The sequence below is a fragment of the Leopardus geoffroyi genome, chromosome D4 (genome assembly GCF_018350155.1).
Source record: "Leopardus geoffroyi isolate Oge1 chromosome D4, O.geoffroyi_Oge1_pat1.0, whole genome shotgun sequence".
Taxonomy (NCBI): domain Eukaryota; kingdom Metazoa; phylum Chordata; class Mammalia; order Carnivora; family Felidae; genus Leopardus; species Leopardus geoffroyi.
In genome coordinates, this window is record NC_059342.1 from 57,487,151 (window position 1) to 57,507,429 (window position 20,279).

General features: G+C 44.6%; 2 protein-coding genes across 6 annotated transcripts in view; one reads left to right on the forward strand and one right to left on the reverse strand.

Moving 5' to 3' along the window:
* The window catches only part of RUSC2 (RUN and SH3 domain containing 2), a 66,238-nt gene extending 63,087 nt beyond the window's left edge, over positions 1-3,151 (forward strand). For all 4 annotated transcript variants that reach the window (XM_045470023.1, XM_045470024.1, XM_045470025.1 and 1 more), the window contains 5 exons: positions 13-118; positions 840-886; positions 1,336-2,143; positions 2,234-2,371; positions 2,453-3,151. In XM_045470023.1, the coding sequence (XP_045325979.1) occupies positions 13-118; positions 840-886; positions 1,336-2,143; positions 2,234-2,371; positions 2,453-2,654 (1,301 nt within the window). In that variant the 3' untranslated portion in view covers positions 2,655-3,151. The remainder of the gene's footprint in view (positions 1-12; positions 119-839; positions 887-1,335; positions 2,144-2,233; positions 2,372-2,452) is intronic.
* FAM166B (family with sequence similarity 166 member B) lies at positions 3,086-5,200 on the reverse strand. Of its 2 annotated transcripts, none has more exons than XM_045470038.1 (6): positions 5,052-5,200; positions 4,444-4,667; positions 4,137-4,354; positions 3,888-3,939; positions 3,613-3,665; positions 3,086-3,345 (listed from the first exon to the last, which is right to left on the reverse strand). In XM_045470038.1, the coding sequence occupies exons 1-6, from the start codon at positions 5,111-5,113 to the stop codon at positions 3,124-3,126; spliced, it is 831 nt and encodes a 276-aa protein (XP_045325994.1). In that variant the 5' UTR covers positions 5,114-5,200; the 3' UTR covers positions 3,086-3,123. The 2 variants fall into 2 exon arrangements, with proteins under 2 accessions (XP_045325994.1, XP_045325993.1); XM_045470037.1 differs by having other exon boundaries at positions 3,613-3,810; positions 5,052-5,197.
* Between the last annotated feature and the right edge of the window lie 15,079 nt (positions 5,201-20,279).

Genomic DNA, 20,279 nt, shown 5'->3' on the forward strand with positions numbered 1-20,279 from the left:
GCTTCCTCTCAGGCCCGTCTACCAAGGTCCTGCACGGCCTCTACAACAAAGTCAGCCAATTCCCAGAGCTCACCAGTCACACCATGCGTTTCAACGCCTTCATTCTTGGCCTGCTCAAGTGAGTGTGTGGGGCAACAAGAGCTGCAAACGACCAGCCCTCTCCCCTAGGCTCCTCCACTTCTGAGGAACCAACTCCCTAGACTGAGACAGTCAGGTGGATCCACAGGATCTGTGGCCAGGGCTCAGGCTCACCTTCCTCCTTCCCCTGCCACTCCCATCTAGCTATACCCTCTCTCAGTAGGTCACTGGTTTCCCACCACACCCACAACCCCCTGGCACTTATCACCAACATGGTCATTTGCTTTTAATCTGGTTTTTAATCCATAATCTGGCTTATTTGGAAATTAATCTGGTTCTTTGGATATTGTAAAGTTTGATCCACTCCATTCCAGCACTGCTTCCAAATCCTGCCTGCCCGTAAATCCATCTTGAGATCCACATCCTAGTATCTTTCTTTCTCAAGTATGGGCCCAGGCCATCCCCTTTGGGATGTGTACCCTGTACTCTCACTCAGTAGCTGCCCTGACTTCTTGGGTCCTATGCAAGCCAACTCCTTTCTAGAGGGAAGAAATTGGCTTGTGAATCACATGTTCACCCCCTCCCAACGTCCCCGCTGACTTTCCAGAACTAGATTACATGAAATGAACCAGGTAGCCATAGAAGGGGGGTGTTCAGCCTATACCTCTGCTCTATGTCTGACCCGATGTCCATCTCCTTTGTACCTTATCATCTGGCTATATCCACACAAGATTCAACTCTCTTCACCTATTTCTCTACAGCATCCGGTCCCTGGAGTTCTGGTTTAACCACCTCTATAACCACGAAGGTAATGCCCAGAACACTGTTCTCTCTTGCAAACTCAATATAGGCCAGACCTCAGAGGCTCAAAGAGGGAGGCACAGCTCTTTACAGATTCTAGAGGTGGGGAGGGAACCCCACAAACTTTCATCCTCAAAGCCGGGGCTTCTGCCCAAAACTTCCCCCAGCTTCTACTTGTGTTAGAGCCTTGGAGTCAGCAGGATACTCAGGCAGTGTGGAAGTCAGGGTGGCTAGGAACCCCGACACCTCCACTCTGAACTTGGGGCTGCCACTTAGGGTTTGGAGGTCGCGACCTGCACAACTTGAGGTGGCATCGTTTCCACTGGAGTGCATCTGAGGGCACAGCCTGTGTGGCCATATGCGGTGGCTCTGCCAGGGCTGCTTCTCAAAGGCCCACCCCAGGCCAGGCTGTGCTTCTCAGGCTGTGTGGCTCAGGCCTCTCTCTTTCTCCCCTAGATATCATCCAGACCCACTACCAGCCGTGGGGCTTCCTGAGTGCAGCACACACTGTGTGCCCTAGCCTCTTTGAAGAGCTGCTGCTGCTGCTACAGCCCCTGGCCCTGCTGCCCTTCAGCCTTGACTTGCTGTTCCAGCACCGGCTGCTGCAAAGTGGGCAGCAGCAGCGGCAGCACAAGGAGCTGCTGCGGGTGTCCCAGGACCTACTGCTGTCCGCCCACTCAACATTGCAGCTGGCCCGGGCTCGGGGCCAGGAGGGCCCTGGAGACACAGACAGGGCAGTCCATGGGGAGCGGGTGAAGGGTGTGGGTGCCTCAGAAGGTGGAGAGGATGAAGAGGAAGAGGAGACAGAAGAGGTGGCAGAGGCAGCTGGGGGCCCAGGGCGTGGCAGGTGGGCCCGAGGCGGGCAGGCCGGCTGGTGGTACCAGCTCATGCAGAGTTCCCAGGTCTACATCGATGGCTCAGCTGAGTGCTCTAGGTTCCCCCGTGGTGGCAGCAGTAGCAGCAGTGAGAAAAAGAAAGGGTCAGGAAGTGGGGGGCCACCCCCTCGAGAGGGAGTAGTCGAGGGGGCGGAGGCCTGCCCTGCCCCTGAAGAGACCCTCGGCCGGGATAGGGGCTGGCCTTTCTGGATGGGGAGCCCCCCTGATTCTGTGCTGGCTGAGCTGAGGCGCAGCCGGGAGAGGGAAGGGTCCACTGCCCCCTCAGCAGAAAATGAGGAAGGAGCCTCAGAACCTTCACCTGGGGGCATCAAGTGGGGCCACCTCTTTGGCTCCCGAAAGGCTCAGCGTGAGACCCGGCCCGCAAACAGGTGAGTGGCATCCCATAGTGTAGACGGATTTGGGGAGCCTCTCTAAGCCAGGGTACAGACAGAGCCAGAGCTCTAGCTGCTCTCTTCTAGGCTACCCTCTGACTGGCTGAGCCTGGACAAGTCCATGTTCCAACTAGTGGCACAGACAGTGGGTGCCCGCCGGGAGCCAGAGCCCAGGGAGAGCCTGCAGGAGCCACCCTCTCCAGCTCTGCCCTCCAAGCCTCCATGGTAAGCCCTGGGAGACAGGATTGGGGGACTGGGTTTGGCTTTGGATGGGGTTTCTCTGACCTCCATTTGTTGTTTCCCCAGCGAGGTGAAGGCACTGTGCCATCATCTGGCCACAGGCCCTGGACAGCTGAGCTTCCACAAGGGAGATATCCTCCGGGTGCTGGGGCCAGCTGGAGGAGACTGGCTGCGCTGCAGCCGCGGCCCCGACACCGGCCTGGTGCCACTGGCCTATGTGACCTTGACCCCAACTCCAAGTCCAACCCCTGGAAGCAGCCAAAACTGAGGCCCTGTGCATGTTGGTGGCCTCAGGGACCCTCATAACCCCCAACTCAGAGCCTGAGAGCCCTTCCCAAGCCCTCTGGCTTGGCCACAGAGAGCAGACTAAGAGCTGGGGGCCATACATCCCTGTGCTCAGTATTAATTACTCCCCGTTAACTGTCCCAGTGACCTCATCCAGACCTCCACCCCGGAAAGGAGGGAAGGGATGCAGCACTGGGCTGCCAGGATTTCCCCTGCCATCTGGGCTGGCCCTTCCATAGGTACAGATAAACATGTCCCTATGGAGGGAGGTGACCAGAGGCCCATTTGCAGGGTTCCCTAGGCCAGGTGATGAGGAGGATGGGTGACAGTATTGGGGCCAGCTCCCTAAGCCCCCAAATGTAAATAGGCTGTGGCCAGTGCCTGGTGGTCAGAAGAGGGAGGAGGAGCCCAGACTTCTGTTTATGTATTTATTTATTTATTTATTACACCTATTAATAAAAAAGGTGCTCGGCCTCCAAACCATTTTTCTTTGTGCCTCCCCCCACCCTGCGGTCCACCTCTCTTCCTTGCAAAAGGATGGCTGGGATAGGAAGAAAGGGAAGACAGAACCTGAAGTCCAGGCACCTATACCAGGAGCTGCTTCTGGAGGGTGCTGAGGCCCAGTGCATCATGGGTGAGATGCCCATACGTGCGACCGAACTGGAACTTATACCCTATATGGACAAGACAGTCTGTCACTTGTAGCTGGTAGCATGGAAAAGCCATTTATTTCTCAGCCAGTGCCTAAGCCCTCCAAAATCTTGTCCCAACTTCCACTGTGGGCTACCTCCGTTTCCTTTTCTGCGCAGTGGTAAGCTGAACCACGTGATCCAAGCCCCCCCTCCATATCTATTAGTTCCAACCCCCCAAACCACCTCCACCCGTGCCACACACGTACAAATACTCTGGTCCCCGAAGCTTCCCTCTGGGGCTATCCTCACCTGGAACATAGCCCCCATAGTTAGGTAACAGGCCCAGGTTCTGAGGGTAGGTCCTAGAAAGTGGGGGGAGATGTCTGGGATCCTTCTGGGATCTGCCCCTTGAATACATCTGTCCAAATTCCTGCAGTGCCCGGTTGGTGAGCACAGGAAAGCTGGAGCCAAAGAGGAAGCGGGCCCGGGGCACATAACCAGTGAAGCCTAGGGGGATTGGGATACTGAGTCAGGACCTCCTGGGAGCCTCCCCATGCTTTTGATCATTACCCACTTCCTCTCACCTGGCATGAAGAACTTGCGAGGATCTTTGTCATCCATGGAATAGGGGGAAGCCTTGTGAGGGGAAGTTGATAGAGAAAAAATAAGGGCATCAAATTCAGCTCCTGTGCTCTACCAGAAGCTCCCTGGGAGCTAGAGCTGGCAGTCAGGCCCATACTCCCTGTACCCAGAGTCATGCTACTCATGGCCACCCCTAGGCCTGGTCACACTACCAACTCCCCCTGCACTCTCTCCAGCCTTGTTGGTCTCACTTGTTCTGCCTCTTGCCCCGGCTCCAGCTCCTTCTCTGCCTCCAGCTCTGACTCTGGCTTTGGTTCTTGGTCTTTCCCCACGTCTTTTTCTCCCTTGGCTTCCTTCGGCAGTTCTTGACTCCTTTGTCCCCCAGACCACTGAGTGAAGTCATTCAGAGCCTCAGCCCAGACCTGGCTACAGTTCTTGGCAAAGAGGAACTGTGCCTGGGGTACAAAACCTGGGTGGGAGGGGGCAAGGAGGATTTCGATTAGTGTTTGGGGCACATGTTCTGGGACAGGGACACCTATTCAGACCACACATACATACCTGTGTACCCTGGGATCATGCTGGAACTGAGCCTTTCATGTCCACGCCTGACAGGCGGTCTTCCTCTGGGAACCTCAGGAGATGGTGGGGGCCGGATGGGAGGCAGAAGTGTGCGATGGGCAGGAGGCCAGGCCAGGCCAGGAACTCCTCGAAGTAGCTGACCAGTCATCTGCCCATAGGTCTGGCCCATGCTGAACCGAAGTAGTGGGCAGTGTCCGGTGTACCTGTAGCACAGGACCCCCCCCCCCCGACTCACCTCCAGTCTCCCTCTGCTCCATCACCCCCAGAGATAGACACAGAGACCTCTGAAGCCCTGATTTTTTTTTTCTGGATTCAGCTGTGTGCCTATTTGGAGCAGGCATTTCTCAGTTCTCTAGGTTTTCAACCCTTCCCCTCTGCTGTTACCCTGTTACCATAGAGAAGACAACAGAGTTTTGTGGCAGGCCCAGCTACCACTATTGCCTTGCTTTTCCTTTTCCATCAAACACCATAAATATCCCAGCCCTGGGCCTCCCAAATACCAGTATGTCTGCTTGACCTCCAAGATCTAAGTGGCACAATTCCCATATCCCTATATGCCTATTTCCAGAAACAAGCAGAAGTCTTACCCTGGGATATAATGAGGGTTCTGGGGGTTCAGCCCTGGTATGAAGGTGCTGGCCATAGCCATGGGGATCCAGGCAGTTCCTTTTGTTTCCCTTGGAGCCCAAACTCTGGGCTTTGTGTACTGTGTCCAGGGCTGTGGGGTGGAGCCAGAGGCAGGAGGCAGTGCCAGGGGAGGAGAGAGGAGGAGGCATTAGTTTGATAACTGCCAGGGCAAAGGCCAGTGAAACAGGAGAGCAGGGACTCACTGGTTTGTCTACTCCAGAACAAATGCAGTCGGCCAAGTGGGGCAGGGAAAAGTCTGAGTAGGGCCTCCCCATTCCAGGAAGGCCTAAGGTGGGAAGGGAGAGAACAAAAACTGTTAGGTCCACTCAGCTCTATCATAAAAGAAGACCCTTCCTTCTTAAGCCTCCTGCCTGAAGACATGTGGGTGCTACTCTTTGTGAGTCTTGGTTGGAGGTGATAGAGTTCCTGGGAAAAGAGGTCTCTGAGGGAAGCCCAGAGGGGAGGTCACAGGGAGAAAAAGGAACCTAGGGACCTCAAAGCAGTGACATTGTTTATTTTCAGTAATTTAATCTGATGAATTATTTATTGATTACCCACCATAATCTGGATCATCATTCAACAAATTATGCCATGCTTTCCTACACACATTCTGTAGTCAGAAGAGCTAAACTCCACATGACTTTGGGCAAGTCATTTAGTGTCTCTGAACCCCACCATTATTTACAAAATGCAGATACTAGGACTCACCCTGCTACTGTTGTGAGGCTAAAATTAATATATACAAATGTGTTTTGTAATAGTAAAGACCATGAAGTCAGAAGAGGGGAAGGGTAGGAGAAAGAGCATGGGCATGAGGTCACGCAGTCATGCGCTCCTAATAGCTTGTGGCCTTGAGCCAACCTTACCTTTTGTGAGCAGGCAACTTAACTTCTGAACCTGAATTCCCTAAACTCTAACATGAAAGTTAAAATAACCCAACCTATCAGGATGCTGTTAAGGATAAAGTCAGTGTGGGAAAGAATTTACCCCAGGCACCTGGCACACAGCTACTAAAACTTAATTTTCTTCCCTATTGTCTAATACTTTCTCAAAGCTTCTAACACATATGGGAGATCTGTGACTGGTTAGTAAATTCAGTGGATATTGGTTTTCCTAATGTGGGAGGTCACGGAAAGGAGATACGACAGTAATGTTGGGTTTTTAAGACTAGGGTTTTAAGAACAAATTAGAATTTGTTAAGAAAACAATTCAGGGGGCACCTGGCTGGCTCAGTCAGTAGAGCATGCAACTCTTAGTCTCAGGGTTATGAGTTCAAGCCCCACACTGGCTGCAGAGCATATTTAAAAAAAAAAAAAAAAAAAAAAAAAGGAAGGGGTGCCTGGGTGGCTCAGTTGGTTAAGTGTCCATCCGACTCTTAACTTTGGCTCGGGTCATGATCTCATTGTTTGTGGGTTTAAGCCCTGTGTCAGGCTCTGCACTGACACAGCAAGGAGCCTGCTTGAGATTCTCTCTCTCCCCTCTCTGTCAAAATAAATACAAACTATAAAAAAGTAGGGGAGGCACCTGAGTGGCTCAATTCTTTAAGCGTCCAGCTCTTGATTTCAACTCAGGTCATGATCTCACGGTTCATGGGATCGAACAGCGCAGAGCCTGCTCACATTTTCTCTCTTCCCTCCCCTGCTCACTCTCTCTCTCTCAAAATAAATAAACATTTAATTTTTTTTTTTAATTTTAAAAAAAGGAGGGGAAAACAATTCGGATTCTAAGAGGAGTACAGACCAGAAAGAAGAGATCTCAGGGGTGCCCGGGTGGCTCATTTGGTTAAGCGTCTGACTTTGGCTCAGGTCATGATCTCAGAGCTCATGAGTTTGAGCCTTGTGTCAGGCTCTGTGCTGACAGCTCAGAGCCTGGAACCTGCTTCAGATCTGTGTCTCCCTCTCTCTCTCTGCCCCTCCCCCACTTGTGCTCTGTCTCTCTCTATCTCTCTCTCCCAAAAATAAATAAACATTAAAAAGTTTTTATTTAAAAAAATAAAAATAAATTAAAAAATTTTTTTAAATAAAGGAGATCTCAGAAGGGAGCATGACTGGAACTCAGCTCTGGGGCTGTCAGGGCCAGGTCAGTACACCTTTCCAGGAGGCAGAGCCTCTGCTCTTCCCCCTACCCAACTGACAGTGCCCAGGCTGACCAAACACATGTCACTGACCTGGGGATTACACAAGAACACTGGGCCCCAAGGAATACATTTCACGTTCCTTGCTGTTCTGCCAAAGACAACCTTGAAATGTGTCCTTTAGAGCTAGAGTTGTAGGGGACTTGACTCACTATTAAGGAAATATGCTAGATGGGGATGGGAACTGAGGGGAGAGCCCAGAAAAGTAACAGTGTGTCAAGGTTAACAACCTGGACTTGGGGATTCCATAACAGAATCCAACCCGACTATTGGTTGCACACTGCATACCTGTTCCCTACTCCCATCTCCTTCTTCCTAACAGAACCTTAATTCTGTTCTGTGGAGCAGCCAGAAACTTCAGGGAAGCTTGGAGCCAGCCCTGGGAATGAGTCTTAATTAGTCTAAGCCCATAATAGTGATCCTGTCCCCTTGCCGGCAGTTAGTTAGGCATGGGCTGGTGGCATTCTGGACAATAAAGGGAAGTCAGCCAGGATGAGAAAGGTCCCAAGAAAAGTAAGCAATTTAAAATGCTGTTTAAAAAGATGCATAACAGAGGTGCCTGGGTGGCCAGTCAAGTGTCTGACTTTGGCTCAGGTCATGATCTCACAGCTCATGAGTTCGAGGCCCACGGAAGGCTCTGTGCTGACAGCTCGGAGCCTGGAGCCTACTTTGGATTCTGTGTCTCCCTCTCTCTCCGCTGCTACCCTGCTTGTGCACATGCTCTCTGTCTCTCTCTTTCTTTCTCTCTCTCTCAAAATAAATAAATGTTTTTTCAAAATCTTAAAAAAAAAAAAAAAAAGATGCATGACAAATTAGAGAAAGAGAGATGGACAAGAAGGAATAATGTCCCTTCCCGCCTCTAGAAATTATATGGACATGATGACAGAACTTTGGTAGGCATCATGAAACTTTGTGGAATGCAAAGCTAATCTGAGGACAAAACCTGAATACAGCAAGGATGGGTGGTAAAGTAGAAAGGCCTGGGTCCTTGATGAGCTACTGAATTAATCGACCTTTTTTTTTTTTTTTTTTTTTTTTTTTTTTTTTTTAATTTTTTTTTTTCAACGTTTATTTATTTTTGGGACAGAGAGAGACAGAGCATGAACGGGGGAGGGGCAGAGAGAGAGGGAGACACAGAATCGGAAACAGGCTCCAGGCTCCGAGCCATCAGCCCAGAGCCCGACGCGGGGCTCGAACTCACGGACCGCGAGATCGTGACCTGGCTGAAGTCGGACGCTTAACCGACTGCGCCACCCAGGCGCCCCAATCGACCTTTTTTTTAATGTTTATTTATTTTGAGAGAATGAGCAAGCATAAGTGGGGGAGGGGCAGATAGAGGGGTAGAAAGAGAATCCCACCCAAGGGGGCTCTGTGTTGTCAATGAGGAGCCCTAGAAGGGGCTCAGTCCCGGGAACCATGAGATCATGACCTGAGCCAAAATCAAGAGTCAGGTGCTTAACCATCTGAGCCACCCAGGCGCCCCTTAACCAATCTTTTTATGTGAAATAATTAATTTCATTATTGTTAAGGCCAGTTTAAGTTTTCTTTTACTTAGAGCCCAAGCATCATACATAAAAATAAAAACAAAAACAAAAAACAAAAAACAAAAAAACTAGTTCAAATTCTAGCTTCACTAGAGATATGGACCTTAGCCAAATTCATCTCATTAACCCTCAGTTTTCTTATCCATAAAATGAGGACATTACTGTTACTTCTTCTTTGAGTAGGACAAAATAGATAGCAGGACAAGATAGTAGCACGAGATGATACAAAAAGAGCAACTGGCCCAGTGTTTGCTTATGTTAAGTGCTAACTAAACAGCAATTCATAGTGTTTGGTTGGAATTTGTTGGGAATGGGAGACAGGAAAAGAGCTGAGAACAGTAACAGAGGTTGGGGGCTCAGGGGAAAGAGTGTGATGCTGAGAAAATGAAAGTTCAAACTTAAGTTGGAGTATACATTAGAATGTAGAGACTAGGGACACCTGGGCGACTCAGTTAAGCGTCTGACTTCAGCTCAGGTCATGATCTCACAGTTTGTGAGTTCGAGCCCCACATCGAGCTCTTTGCTGACAGCGCAGAGCCTGGAGCCTGCCTTGGATTCCGTGTCTCCCTCTTTCTCTGCCCCTCCTCCGCTGGCACTCTGTCTCTCTCTCTCTCAAAAATAATATTTTTAAATTTTATTTTAAAATAAACGTATAGACCAGAACAAATTCTGTAGAACAGACCATGGCAGTTAGAATCAGTGTGTGAGTTAATACCCACTGCATACAGTTAGTCTTAGATTTGTGTTTGTGAAGAAGCAGTCTACTCCTATTGGTGAAATGGCCTGTAACTATTATTGTTTCCATCTGTGTAGACAATATTTCTAAGATCTGTGAAGATCAGAAAGGTGTTCTAACCTAGGAAGGAAGTGAAAGAACTAGCTAAGGGGCCCATAGGAATGCTCATTGCCTCTGTGCCCCATTCCAGGGGACGGTCGTCATGGCAACCCAACCACAACTTGCTCTTGGTGGACACTGCAAACCCAGTGTTGGTGCAGAGAATGTTTCACTAGGATTCCACCCATCCATGAAATGAAGGTCCAGTTAGGAAAGCCACATCAGTGCCCTGCCTGTTCCACACAGCCTGTTAGGTCTCCAAAACAGCAGTCTATAACTTTCTGTGGCTCTGCCTTTGATCCTGACCAGGAATTGCTGTAAAATTTCATGTAAGTACAAATATCAAATCATTATGTTGCACACCTGAAACTAATATAATGTCATATGTCAACTATATCTCAATTTTTTAAAATCAATCAGAATATTTATCAAACAAAAATTTCAGATGGATCCCAGGTCAGTCATTTGATTGTAAGACAATACGGGCAAGCACAAATCCCCTCTATGAGGATAAATGGAAAGAAAATCATGGGGCCTTTGAAAAAAATTTCTCAGATCAAGAGACCATCAAAAGTGAAACAAGAAGTGAAAAGAATAAACTCCAAAAGATTACAGACAACATGAAACCCTTTTTAAATTCAAGTAAATAGATAAAAACGATCCAATAATTCTAATGAAAATATTAATTCAAAAGATATATGCACCCCTATCTATGTTCATTGCAGTATTATTTATAATAGCCAACATACGGAAGCAACCTAAGTGTCTGTCAGTAAGATGAATGGATAAAGATGTGGTGTGTATATATACACAATGCAGTATTACTCAGCCATAGAAAAAGAAATCATACCATTTGCAACAACCTGGCTGAACCTAGAGGGTATTATGCTAAGTGAAGTAAGTCAGACCAAGAAAGACAAATGCCACATAATTTCACTTATATGTAGAATCAAAAAAACAAAACAAAACAAATGAATGAACAGACTCATAAGAACAAAGTGTTGGTTGCCAGAGGGGATGGGCAAAATAGGCAAAAAGAAATATACAGAGAGGGAGAGATGCAATAAACCTACATAAAAAGGAAAGCAAGGTAATGATGGGCATGAGTTTCAGATGCTTACCTCACATGAAGTGAGACAAAATGAGAGAGGAGACCATACAGTGAGATGTACATTAATGTCAAGATCCCAGTTTTTGTTTGGGATGGTGGTTTCATAAATTCTTATTATTACACATTAAGAAGAAATCAATCAAAGCATCAACAAATGATGAGACTATATCATAAACCAAAGATTATGATAACCCAAATCTTAGCATTTGACATCCAAGAGGTAGGGTGGGGATGGAAGGAATCCAAGTAGAAACGACCAGAAATGGTGGTATTGACTAGAAGACTTTAATATACTTTTCTGTCTTTAGTAACTCAAGAAGTCAAAATATTAAAAAGGAATACCAGAATATGAATAAGGATGACTTATTAACTATACACAGGGGACTTTAAAAACTGGTCATATAGTCTAGTCCTAACTAGAACATGGGATGGGTAATACAGGTCTGTGCAAATTACTTAAAGTCTTTGAGCCACATCTGTAAAATGAAAGAGATGCATTGGATGGCTATTAAGACTTTTTCCAGTTCTGGGGCACCTGGCTGGCTCAGTCAGTGGAGCATGTAACTCTTGATCTCGGGGTTGTGACTTTGAGCCCCATACTGGGTGTGGGGATTACTTAAAAATAAAATCTTTAAAGGAAAAAAAAAAAAAAGATTCCTTCCAGTTCTAACTCCCTTATCTATTTACCAGTGAAAATATTTTATGGGCTTAAAAAACACATGTTTTAAAAAATAATAGAAATTTTGGCATGCTCTCAGAGTAATTCCTAAATGCAACTATATTTGTAAAATCTCATATGCTTCAATGATCTTTAAAATGTGCATTTTCCTCTTAGCATGCAGCTTCAATTGAATCTTATTCAACTATTAGTTGTCCTGAAAATAGGCCACTATCAATATCACAGAGGATGGATCAAAGGAAAGGAAATGGTACAGTCTCTTTCTGGCTTTTTTTAAAAGTTTATTTATTTATTTGCGGGGGGGAGGGCAGAGAGAGAGAGGGAAAGAGAGAGAATCCCAAGCAGAATACGTGCTGCCAGCGCAGAGCCCAACTCTGGGCTCGATTTCTTGAACCATGAGATCATGATCTGAGCCAAAATCAAGTCAGATGCTTAACCAACTGAGCCTCCCAGGCGCCCCTCCTTCTGGCATTTTTATATGTATAGTATTCTTAAAATCCACAAGGATCAATATTAATTTATTCAGTCAACTAACTTTTATTGAACATCTCTGTCAGGCAATTACATTCTGGTCAATACAGAGATGAATAAATGAATTAAACATAATTCCTAACCACAGTGATTTTACAACTTTAAAGAAGAGACAGAGATACAGAGAAAGTCAAAATACAATAAATTGCCACAATAGAGATTTAAAAAAAAAAAAAAATTACCTTAAGCCACAAAGAAAAATCTCAAAAATCCCAACAAGCACAAAATAAGCCACATTTTTTCACACAAACACAATAAACCTGTAAACGGAAAATAAAAATTAGGTTAACCAAACAAAAAAAAAACAACACTAAGACATTTTTTAAATGCCCTCTTAAATAATTCTTGGAGCAAAAGAAAAAAAGTATGATTACATACCATCATTTAGAGATAAATAACAACTGAGAACTCAATCAAATCTTTATTGAGGCAAGTTTTAACGTTTATTTATTTTTGAGTCAGAGAGACAGAGCATGAACGGGAGAGGGGCAGAGAGAGAGAGGGAGACACAGAACGGGAAGCAGGCTCCAGGCCCTGAGCCATCAGCCCAGAGCCCAACGTGGGGCTCGAACTCACGGACCGCGAGATCGTGACCTGAGCTGAAGTCGGACGCTTAACCGACTGAGCCACCCAGGAGGCCCTATTGAGGCAAGTTTTAGCCTCAAGTGCATACTGACATCATGACTAAGGACATAGGCTCAGTTCTGGATCTGTCACTTACTAACTATACAACCTTGGGTAAATTAGTAAACTCTCTGGATCTCTTTTCATGGTGAGTAGGAGAGGGGCAGAGAGAGAGGGAGGCACAGAATCCAAAGCAGGCTCCAGGCTCTGAGCTGTCAGCACAGAGTCCAACCCAGGGCTGGAATCCATGAACCGCAAGATCGTGACCTGAGTGGAGATCAGACATTTAACTGACTGAGCCACCCAGGCATCCCTACAACAGTGATTTCTTAAGCAGGAATGTGCTTCAGAATTACCTAGAGTGGTTTTTTAAAATATTCATGGCTGGCCCCATCCAGGTTATTCTGGTAATTAGGGCACTGGTATATTTTTTAAAGTTTTAACTTGGAAAAAAAAAAAACCTACAGAAAAATCACAATAAAAATATAACCTTTGGGGCGCCTGGGTGGCTCAGTCGGTTGGGCGTCCGACTTCAGCTCGGGTCACGATCTCGCGGTCGGTGAGTTCGAGCCCCGCGTCGGGCTCTGGGCTGATGGCTCAGAGCCTGGAGCCTGCTTCCGATTCTGTGCCTCCCTCTCTCTCTGCCCCTCCCCCGTTCATGCTCTGTCTCTCTCTGTCCCCAAAATAAATAAACATTAAAAAAAATATAACCTTTACTTAGATTTACCAATTGTTAACATTTTGCAGCTTGGAAGTATGGGATTCCACATGCCCAATGAAGAAAGGAGAAGCAGATATAGATGGACACTGATATCTATCTATACCACATTCATGTCTCTGAAGCCTGGTCTCCCAGCAGATGAACTGGCTACCCTTACCAATTAGCTGTGCCTAGCGAGGGCAGGGGGTCATGCACTGCAGACTGTGAGGACGTCAGCAGAATAGGCTGCAGACAGGCTAGCCAGGTAAACAAATCTAAAACCAACTAATTACCTAAGGGCGCCAGGGTGGCTCAGTCGGCTAAGCAGCTGACTTCTGCTCAGGTCATGATCTCAGAGCTCGTGAGTTCCAGCATAGCATCGGGCTCTGTGCTGATAACTCAGAGCCTGGAGCCTGCTTCGGTTTCTCTCTCTCTCTCTGTTTTTCTCTCTCTCTCTCTGCCCCTCCCCTTCTTGGACTCTGTCTCTCAAAAATGAACGAGTGTAAAAAAATTTTTTTAAACCAGCTAACTACGTAAATTGCCTAGCAAATAGCTGAGCAGTCAACTCAAGAAGCTAGGAAAAGAGGAATATCATAAGCTAAGGAAAAGAGGAAAAATTTATGAAGCTGACTGTAGACACCAATAAACCAGAAACCAGAAAAACAATTGAAATGATTATTCTAAGAGCTGTATAAATAAATAAATAAATAAATAAATAAATAAATAAATAAATAAGCAAATAAGCCAACTACTGGCACAGCTAGCCAAGAGAAAAAGACTACACAAGCCCTCCAGGTGGCATGAGGAAATGGCTAAAAACACAGGCACACAGGAGGTTTTTTTTTTAATTATCTAAGAATACTAGGGGCACCTGGGTGGCTCAATCAGTTAAGTTTTCGACTTCGGCTCAGGTCATGATCTCATGGTTCCTGAGTTCGAACCAGGCTCTACAGTGCACTGTGGGAAATCAAATAGCTATATCCTGGGTTAGAAGATTATAGGGAATACATTGCAAAGCAGAACACTGCTTTCTGGCCTTGCTGAAAACAGCAGACCATGCTTAGCTTATCTAGTTAATGTGTATCTAGGGATTAGGTCCTGCCTATGCTCATAAATTCCTTAGACCATGTTATCACATGGAATATTTGATCCTGTCTTAACTTGTTTTTCTGCACATTTCTTTTTATATATGTATATATATATATATATATATATATATATATATATATATATATATATATATAATTTATTGTCAAGTTGGCTAACATATAGTGTATACAGTGTGCTCTTGGTTTTGGGGGTAGATTCCCGTGATTCATTGCTTACCTACAACACCCACTGCTTATCCAACAAGTGCCCTCCTCAATGCCCATCACCCATTTTCCTCTCTCCCCCTCCAGCCCCATCAACCCTCAGTTTGTTCTCTGTATTTAAGAGTCTTTTATTTTGCCTCCCTCCCTCTCTGTTTGTAACTATTTTTGCCCCTTCCCTTCCCCCATAGTCTTCTGTTGAGTTTCTCAAGTTCCACATGTGAGTTTCTGCACGTTTTCTATACGTTGTTATTCACATGTAGTCCACTGACGTATTGCACAAGTTACCCTAAATGTATGCTCAATAAATACGGGAGGTTGAGAGCAGCTCAGGGACACTTCCCTTAGCCTCCCTCTCACCTCTCTTGTGGAGTCTTGAGTAATCCTTTCTGCCATCCTCAGCTTTGTTGGACAAAGCCAAAAGCTGAACCCACACAGTGCGGAGCCTGGTCGGATTTTCTGTCTCCCACTTCCTCTGTCCCTCCCAAGCTCGTACTCTCTCTCAAAAATAAATAAACATTAAAAAAGAAAAAAAAGAATACTAAGTGAAACTTCATATAACTAAACCAAAAAAATCTCAGTGCAATTAATATTGTCTGGGAAAATATAAATGAATATCAACCCAAAATGACACAGAACACCTGAAGAAGACAATAGCCACAGAAGAAACTGAAAAAGCAGTTGAATAGATGCCCCCTACCGAAAGACCTACATTACACTCAATTTACAAAATTAGTTACTAAGACCTAACAACCTCACACAAGTTATACAGATGAAAAATCCTAAATAAAACATCAAACCAGGGATAGCAAATAGCAGGATGCTTGCCATCACTGTCTTCTCTCCTCCAATCCAGTGGCAAATACCACTAAATGATCGCAGCCCTCTTTCTGGGACCTCTCAAGGCTCTGCAAGACAGCATATCTTGAGTGGTTTCTGCCAAAAGCACAGCGTCAGGGAGAGCTGGCAAATGTTCTTTATCATCCCTGAATTGAGAGTTCAATACGGGCAGATACTTTATCTGTTGATATTGTTCACAGTTGTATCTCTAGCATGAAGCACTGGTGTCTGGCACATAATAAAAAAAAAAAAAAATCTAGCAATATTGTAAATTTTTTTTAAGTTTATTTATTTTTGAGAGAGAGAGTGAGCATGAGCGGGGAGGGGCAGAGAGAGAGGGAGACACAGAATCCAAAGGATCCAGGCTCTGAGCTGTCAGCACAGAGCCTGAAGTGGGGCTCAAACTCACAAACCATGAGATCCTGATCTGAGCTGAAGTCAGACGCTTAACTGACTGAGCCACCCAGGTGCCCCTAGCAATATTGTAAAAGAATAATATATGTCATGTTTCTAGGATTACAGCAATGATTGAACTAGAAAATCTATCAATGTAATTAACATGAATACACCAAAGGAAATAGCCATTTCATCACTCTAACAGACATGGGGAAATCACTTAAAAAATTAAATATCCATTTGTGATTTTTTTTTTAAAGATATTTTTGGGGCACCTGGGTTGCTCAGTCACTGAAGTGTCCAACTTCGGCTCAGGTCACGAACTTGCAGTCCGTGAGCATGAGCCCCTTGTCAGGCTCTGTGCTGACAGCTCAGAGCCTGAGCCTGCTTCAGATTCTGTGTCTCCTTCTCTCTCTCTCTCTGTCTCTCTCTCTTTCTGCCCCTCCCCCACTCGCACTCTGTGTGTCTCTCTCTCTGTCTCTCAAAAGTAAATAAACATTTAAAAAATTGTTTTAAGATCCTTTTTTTTTTTTTAAGGAGGCTTCACTTCCAGTGTGAAGCCCAACCTGGGGTTTAAACTCACAGCCCTGAGATCAAGACCTGAGCTGAGATCAAGAGTCCAACACTCAACCGACTGAACCACCCAGGCCCCCCCCCCATTTGTGAACTTTTTAAGTTTATTTATTTATTTTGAGAGAGAAAGCATGTGTGCCAGAGGGATTAGGGGCAGAGAGAGAGAGAGAACCCAAAGTAGGCTCTGCACCAGTAGTGTGGAGCCTGATGAGGAGCTCAAACTACAAACCCTGAGATCATTACCTGAACCAAAAACAAGAGTTGGAAGCTTTTTTTTTTTTTATGTTTATTTATTTAAGAGAGAGACAGAGCATGAGTGGAGGAGGGGGAGAGAGAGAGAGAGGGAAACACAGAATCCAAAGCAGGCTCCAGGCTCTTAACTGTCAGCACAGAGCCTGATGTGGGGATCGAACTCACAGACCAAGAGATCATGACCTGAGCCAAAGTCAGATGCTTAATTGACTGAGCCACCCAGGCACGCTCCCATTTGTGATTTTTAAAAAGGTTTTTAGTAAACCAGAAATAGAAACATGATAAAGAATATTTGAAATGAACAGCCAATATCAAACTACATCCAAGAGAAAATCCAGGGCCAGAACTGGCAAACAGATCTCATTCATCATACCAGTTCCAATTAACTAGTCACTTATGGGAATATTACTGTGAGGTTTCTGAAAAAGGGCTGTGGTTTAGCAAAAAAAAAAATACTAAGGATTTACATTTGCCATTGGCATAAGCTGGATGCCAGCGTGTAGAGTTGACAGTCCTTCACTTTAGGCAATCTTACAGAAGTCAGAACCAAGACAAAACTGATCGCTTTCATCCTTATTATTCAACATTATTCTAGACAGTCTAGACAGCGCATGAAACCAAAACAAGTAATAAGAACCATAAGTGTTGGAAAAGAAGAAAAAGATATCTGCTTGACTGTAACCCCTAAGAAGCCACTGAAAAACAATGAGAATAAGAGGAGTATAAGATGGCTTATGACATGAAAAATAAATTGCACTATCAATAGCTTTCTTACTAGCCAGCACTACTAGTTAGACAACATGCTAGGGGACTTCCACCTCCAGCATTATAGCAGATTATGTGTTCTTCAGCAATTACCCAAAGCAAATCAACTATATAAGGTTTAGGTAATTAATTGTGTGTTTACCTTTCAACAATTTGACTAGATTATAATCCACAGAGCAACCACCAAGAAAGTAACTAAAATATGTAAGTTTAAAAAAAGCAAATAGGAAAACCAGAATGGTATGCTAAAAGATATTAGCTTAAACCAAACAGGTAGTAAAGGGGGAATAGAGGAACAAAACACATGAGGAACATGAGGCAATGAAAACGTATGTCCACACAAAACCTGTACATGAATATTCATAGGAGCATCATTCATAATAGCTAAAAAGTGGAAACAACCCAAATGGCAATCAGCCAATGAACAAACACAGTACATTCACACAATGGAATATTATTCAGCAATAAAAAAAAAATGAAGTACGGATACATGCTATCACATGGATGAACCTTGAAAAGGTTATGCTGAGTGAAAAAAACAAGATACCAAGAGACCATATATTACATGATTCCATATATTAAATGTCCAGAAGAGGTAAATCTATACAATGAGAAAGTTAACTAACCGTTGCCTAGGACTGTGGGGCAGGATATAGGGAGTGACTGCCAATGGACATGAGGTTTCTTCTTGGAATGATGAAAATATTCTAGAATTAATTGTGATGATCGTTGCAAAATTGTGCATATAACAAAAACTACTGAATTTTACACTTTAAATGGGTGAATTATATGGCCTTTGAATTATATTTCAATACAAAACTGATAAAAAATAAAACTGTAAAATACCCTAAAAAGCAACCCAAATCTAATAAGGTAGAAGAAGGAGGGGTGGGGGAGGGGAGGAGGGAAAGGAGAAGGAGAAAAGAAAAACGTCAAGAGCAAGTTAAGTTTATTCTATAAATGCAAAGTTGGTTTAATTTTAGAAAATTAATTAAAGTAATGTATCATTGTTTAGAAATCTTTTTTCTCCCTTCCTCCCATCCCTGCTATAGACAGTATACTTTGGGCTTGGCCATATGACTTGCTTTCGTCACTGGAATGTTGACAGACATGACATGACCCTAAGGCATGAAAAGCAGTTGCAAAACCGTACTTGTCTTCTTACCCTTCTTCTAGCACAATGAGAAGAACATTCTGAGGCTATCAGTGGGTCCCAGGAAAAACAAGAGACAGATGGCATATAGCCAAACACTGTAGCCAATTCTAGTTTAGAATGCTGACTCAAATCAATAGATTTATGAGAATAAGTACTTGTTTTATGCCACTGGGTTTTTTTAAATGTTTATTTATTTTTGAGAGAGAGAAAGAGAGGGTGAGCAGGCAAGGGGTAGAGGAAGAAGGAGACACAGAATCCGAAGCAGGCTCCAGGCTCCAAGCTGTCAGCACAGAGCCCAATGCAGGGCTCAAACTCATGAACCGTGAGATCATGACCTGAGCTGAAGTTGGACACTTAACTGACTGAGCCACCCAGGTGCCCCTATGCCACTGGGTTTTGATGTGATTAGTTACATGCCACTTAATGTGATAAGAACTAACTAGAATAGGTAGCTACAAAAAAATCCCACAGTAAACATGAAACCTAATAGTGAAAAATTAAGGGGCACCTGGGTGGCTCAGTCAGTTAAGTGTCTGACTCTTGATTTTGGCTCAGGTCATGATTTCACAGTTTGTGAGTTTGAGCCCCCATCCGGTTCTGCCCCAATAGCAGGGAGCCTACTTGGGATTCTCTGTCTCCCTCTATCTCTGCCCTTTTCCTGCACTCTCTCTTTCTCAAAAATGAATAAATAGACTTTATAAAAAAAAACAGTGACAAATTAAAAGCATTCTTTTAAAGATCAGGAACAAGATACAAGTATCTACTGTCATTAAGTCACTCAACATTATACTGAGGGTCTCAAGCAAGAGAAATGACCAGCTGTGCATGTGTGTAGAGAGAACAGAAGAGGTCCAGTGATGGAGCCCTGGTACGCCACTGTTTAGAGGTCAGGAAGATGTAGTAGATCAGCAAAAGAGACCTAGAAGAAAGAGCCAATAAAATATGAGAATCAAGAAACCAAATGAAGTAATTCAAGGTGTGATAATGGTATTTTGGTTATAGAGGAAATGACCTTAGAGGGTAATGCTAATAATGCCATGATGTCAGAAACTTATTTTCAAATGGTACAATAAAAATTTATTATATCAGGTCATTTATCATATCATACCACATTAGAGAGAGACACACAAAGAGAACAAACAGCAAAATGTTAACAATTGTTGAATCTAGATGAAGGTACACAGGCCTTCACCGTGCATTCCTTCAACTTTTCTACATGTTTGAAATTTTTCATAATAAAGAGATGGTAGAGGGGACTGTTTTGAGAACAATAGGTAATCAACTATCTTCATGAAACTGCTCTTCCTAAAGTCAAATAATCTCATATCCCAGATTACAGTCTCTAAATACCATTTCCAACTAAAAGGAACTATGAATCTTTGGGAAAAATAGCTGATACCAGCTCTAGTTTAGGAATACACAAAATAAGCATGGAACATTTTACTATATTAAATAGCAAGAAACCTTAAAGGTTGTGTCAAAAAAACCCACTCAGGATCCAACCTGAATAAGTTCCAACTGGTCAAAATAGGACAATTTAAAAATGATAAAAACAAGAGTGCCTGGGTGGTGCAGTCGGTTAAACGTCTGACTTCGACTCAGGTCATGATCTCACAGCTTGTGAGTTTGAGCCCCGAGTTGGTCTCTGTGCCGACAGCTCAGAGCCTGGAGCCCGCTTCAGATTCTATGTTTCCCTCTCTCTCTCTCTCTCTGCCCCTCCCCCACTCACGCTCTGTCT

What these genes read in the sequence shown, in the direction of transcription:
- FAM166B (XM_045470037.1), bottom strand. Translation starts at nt 5,113, where the DNA reads ATGGCTATGGCCAGCACCTTCATACCAGGGCTGAACCCCCAGAACCCT. An exon ending in CATGATCCCAGGGTACACAG is followed by an intron (nt 4,355 to 4,443) that starts GTATGTATGTGT and finishes CCTCCCACCCAG; the next exon opens with GTTTTGTACCCCAGGCACAG. An exon ending in TCGCAAGTTCTTCATGCCAG is followed by an intron (nt 3,811 to 3,887) that starts GTGAGAGGAAGT and finishes CAATCCCCCTAG; the next exon opens with GCTTCACTGGTTATGTGCCC.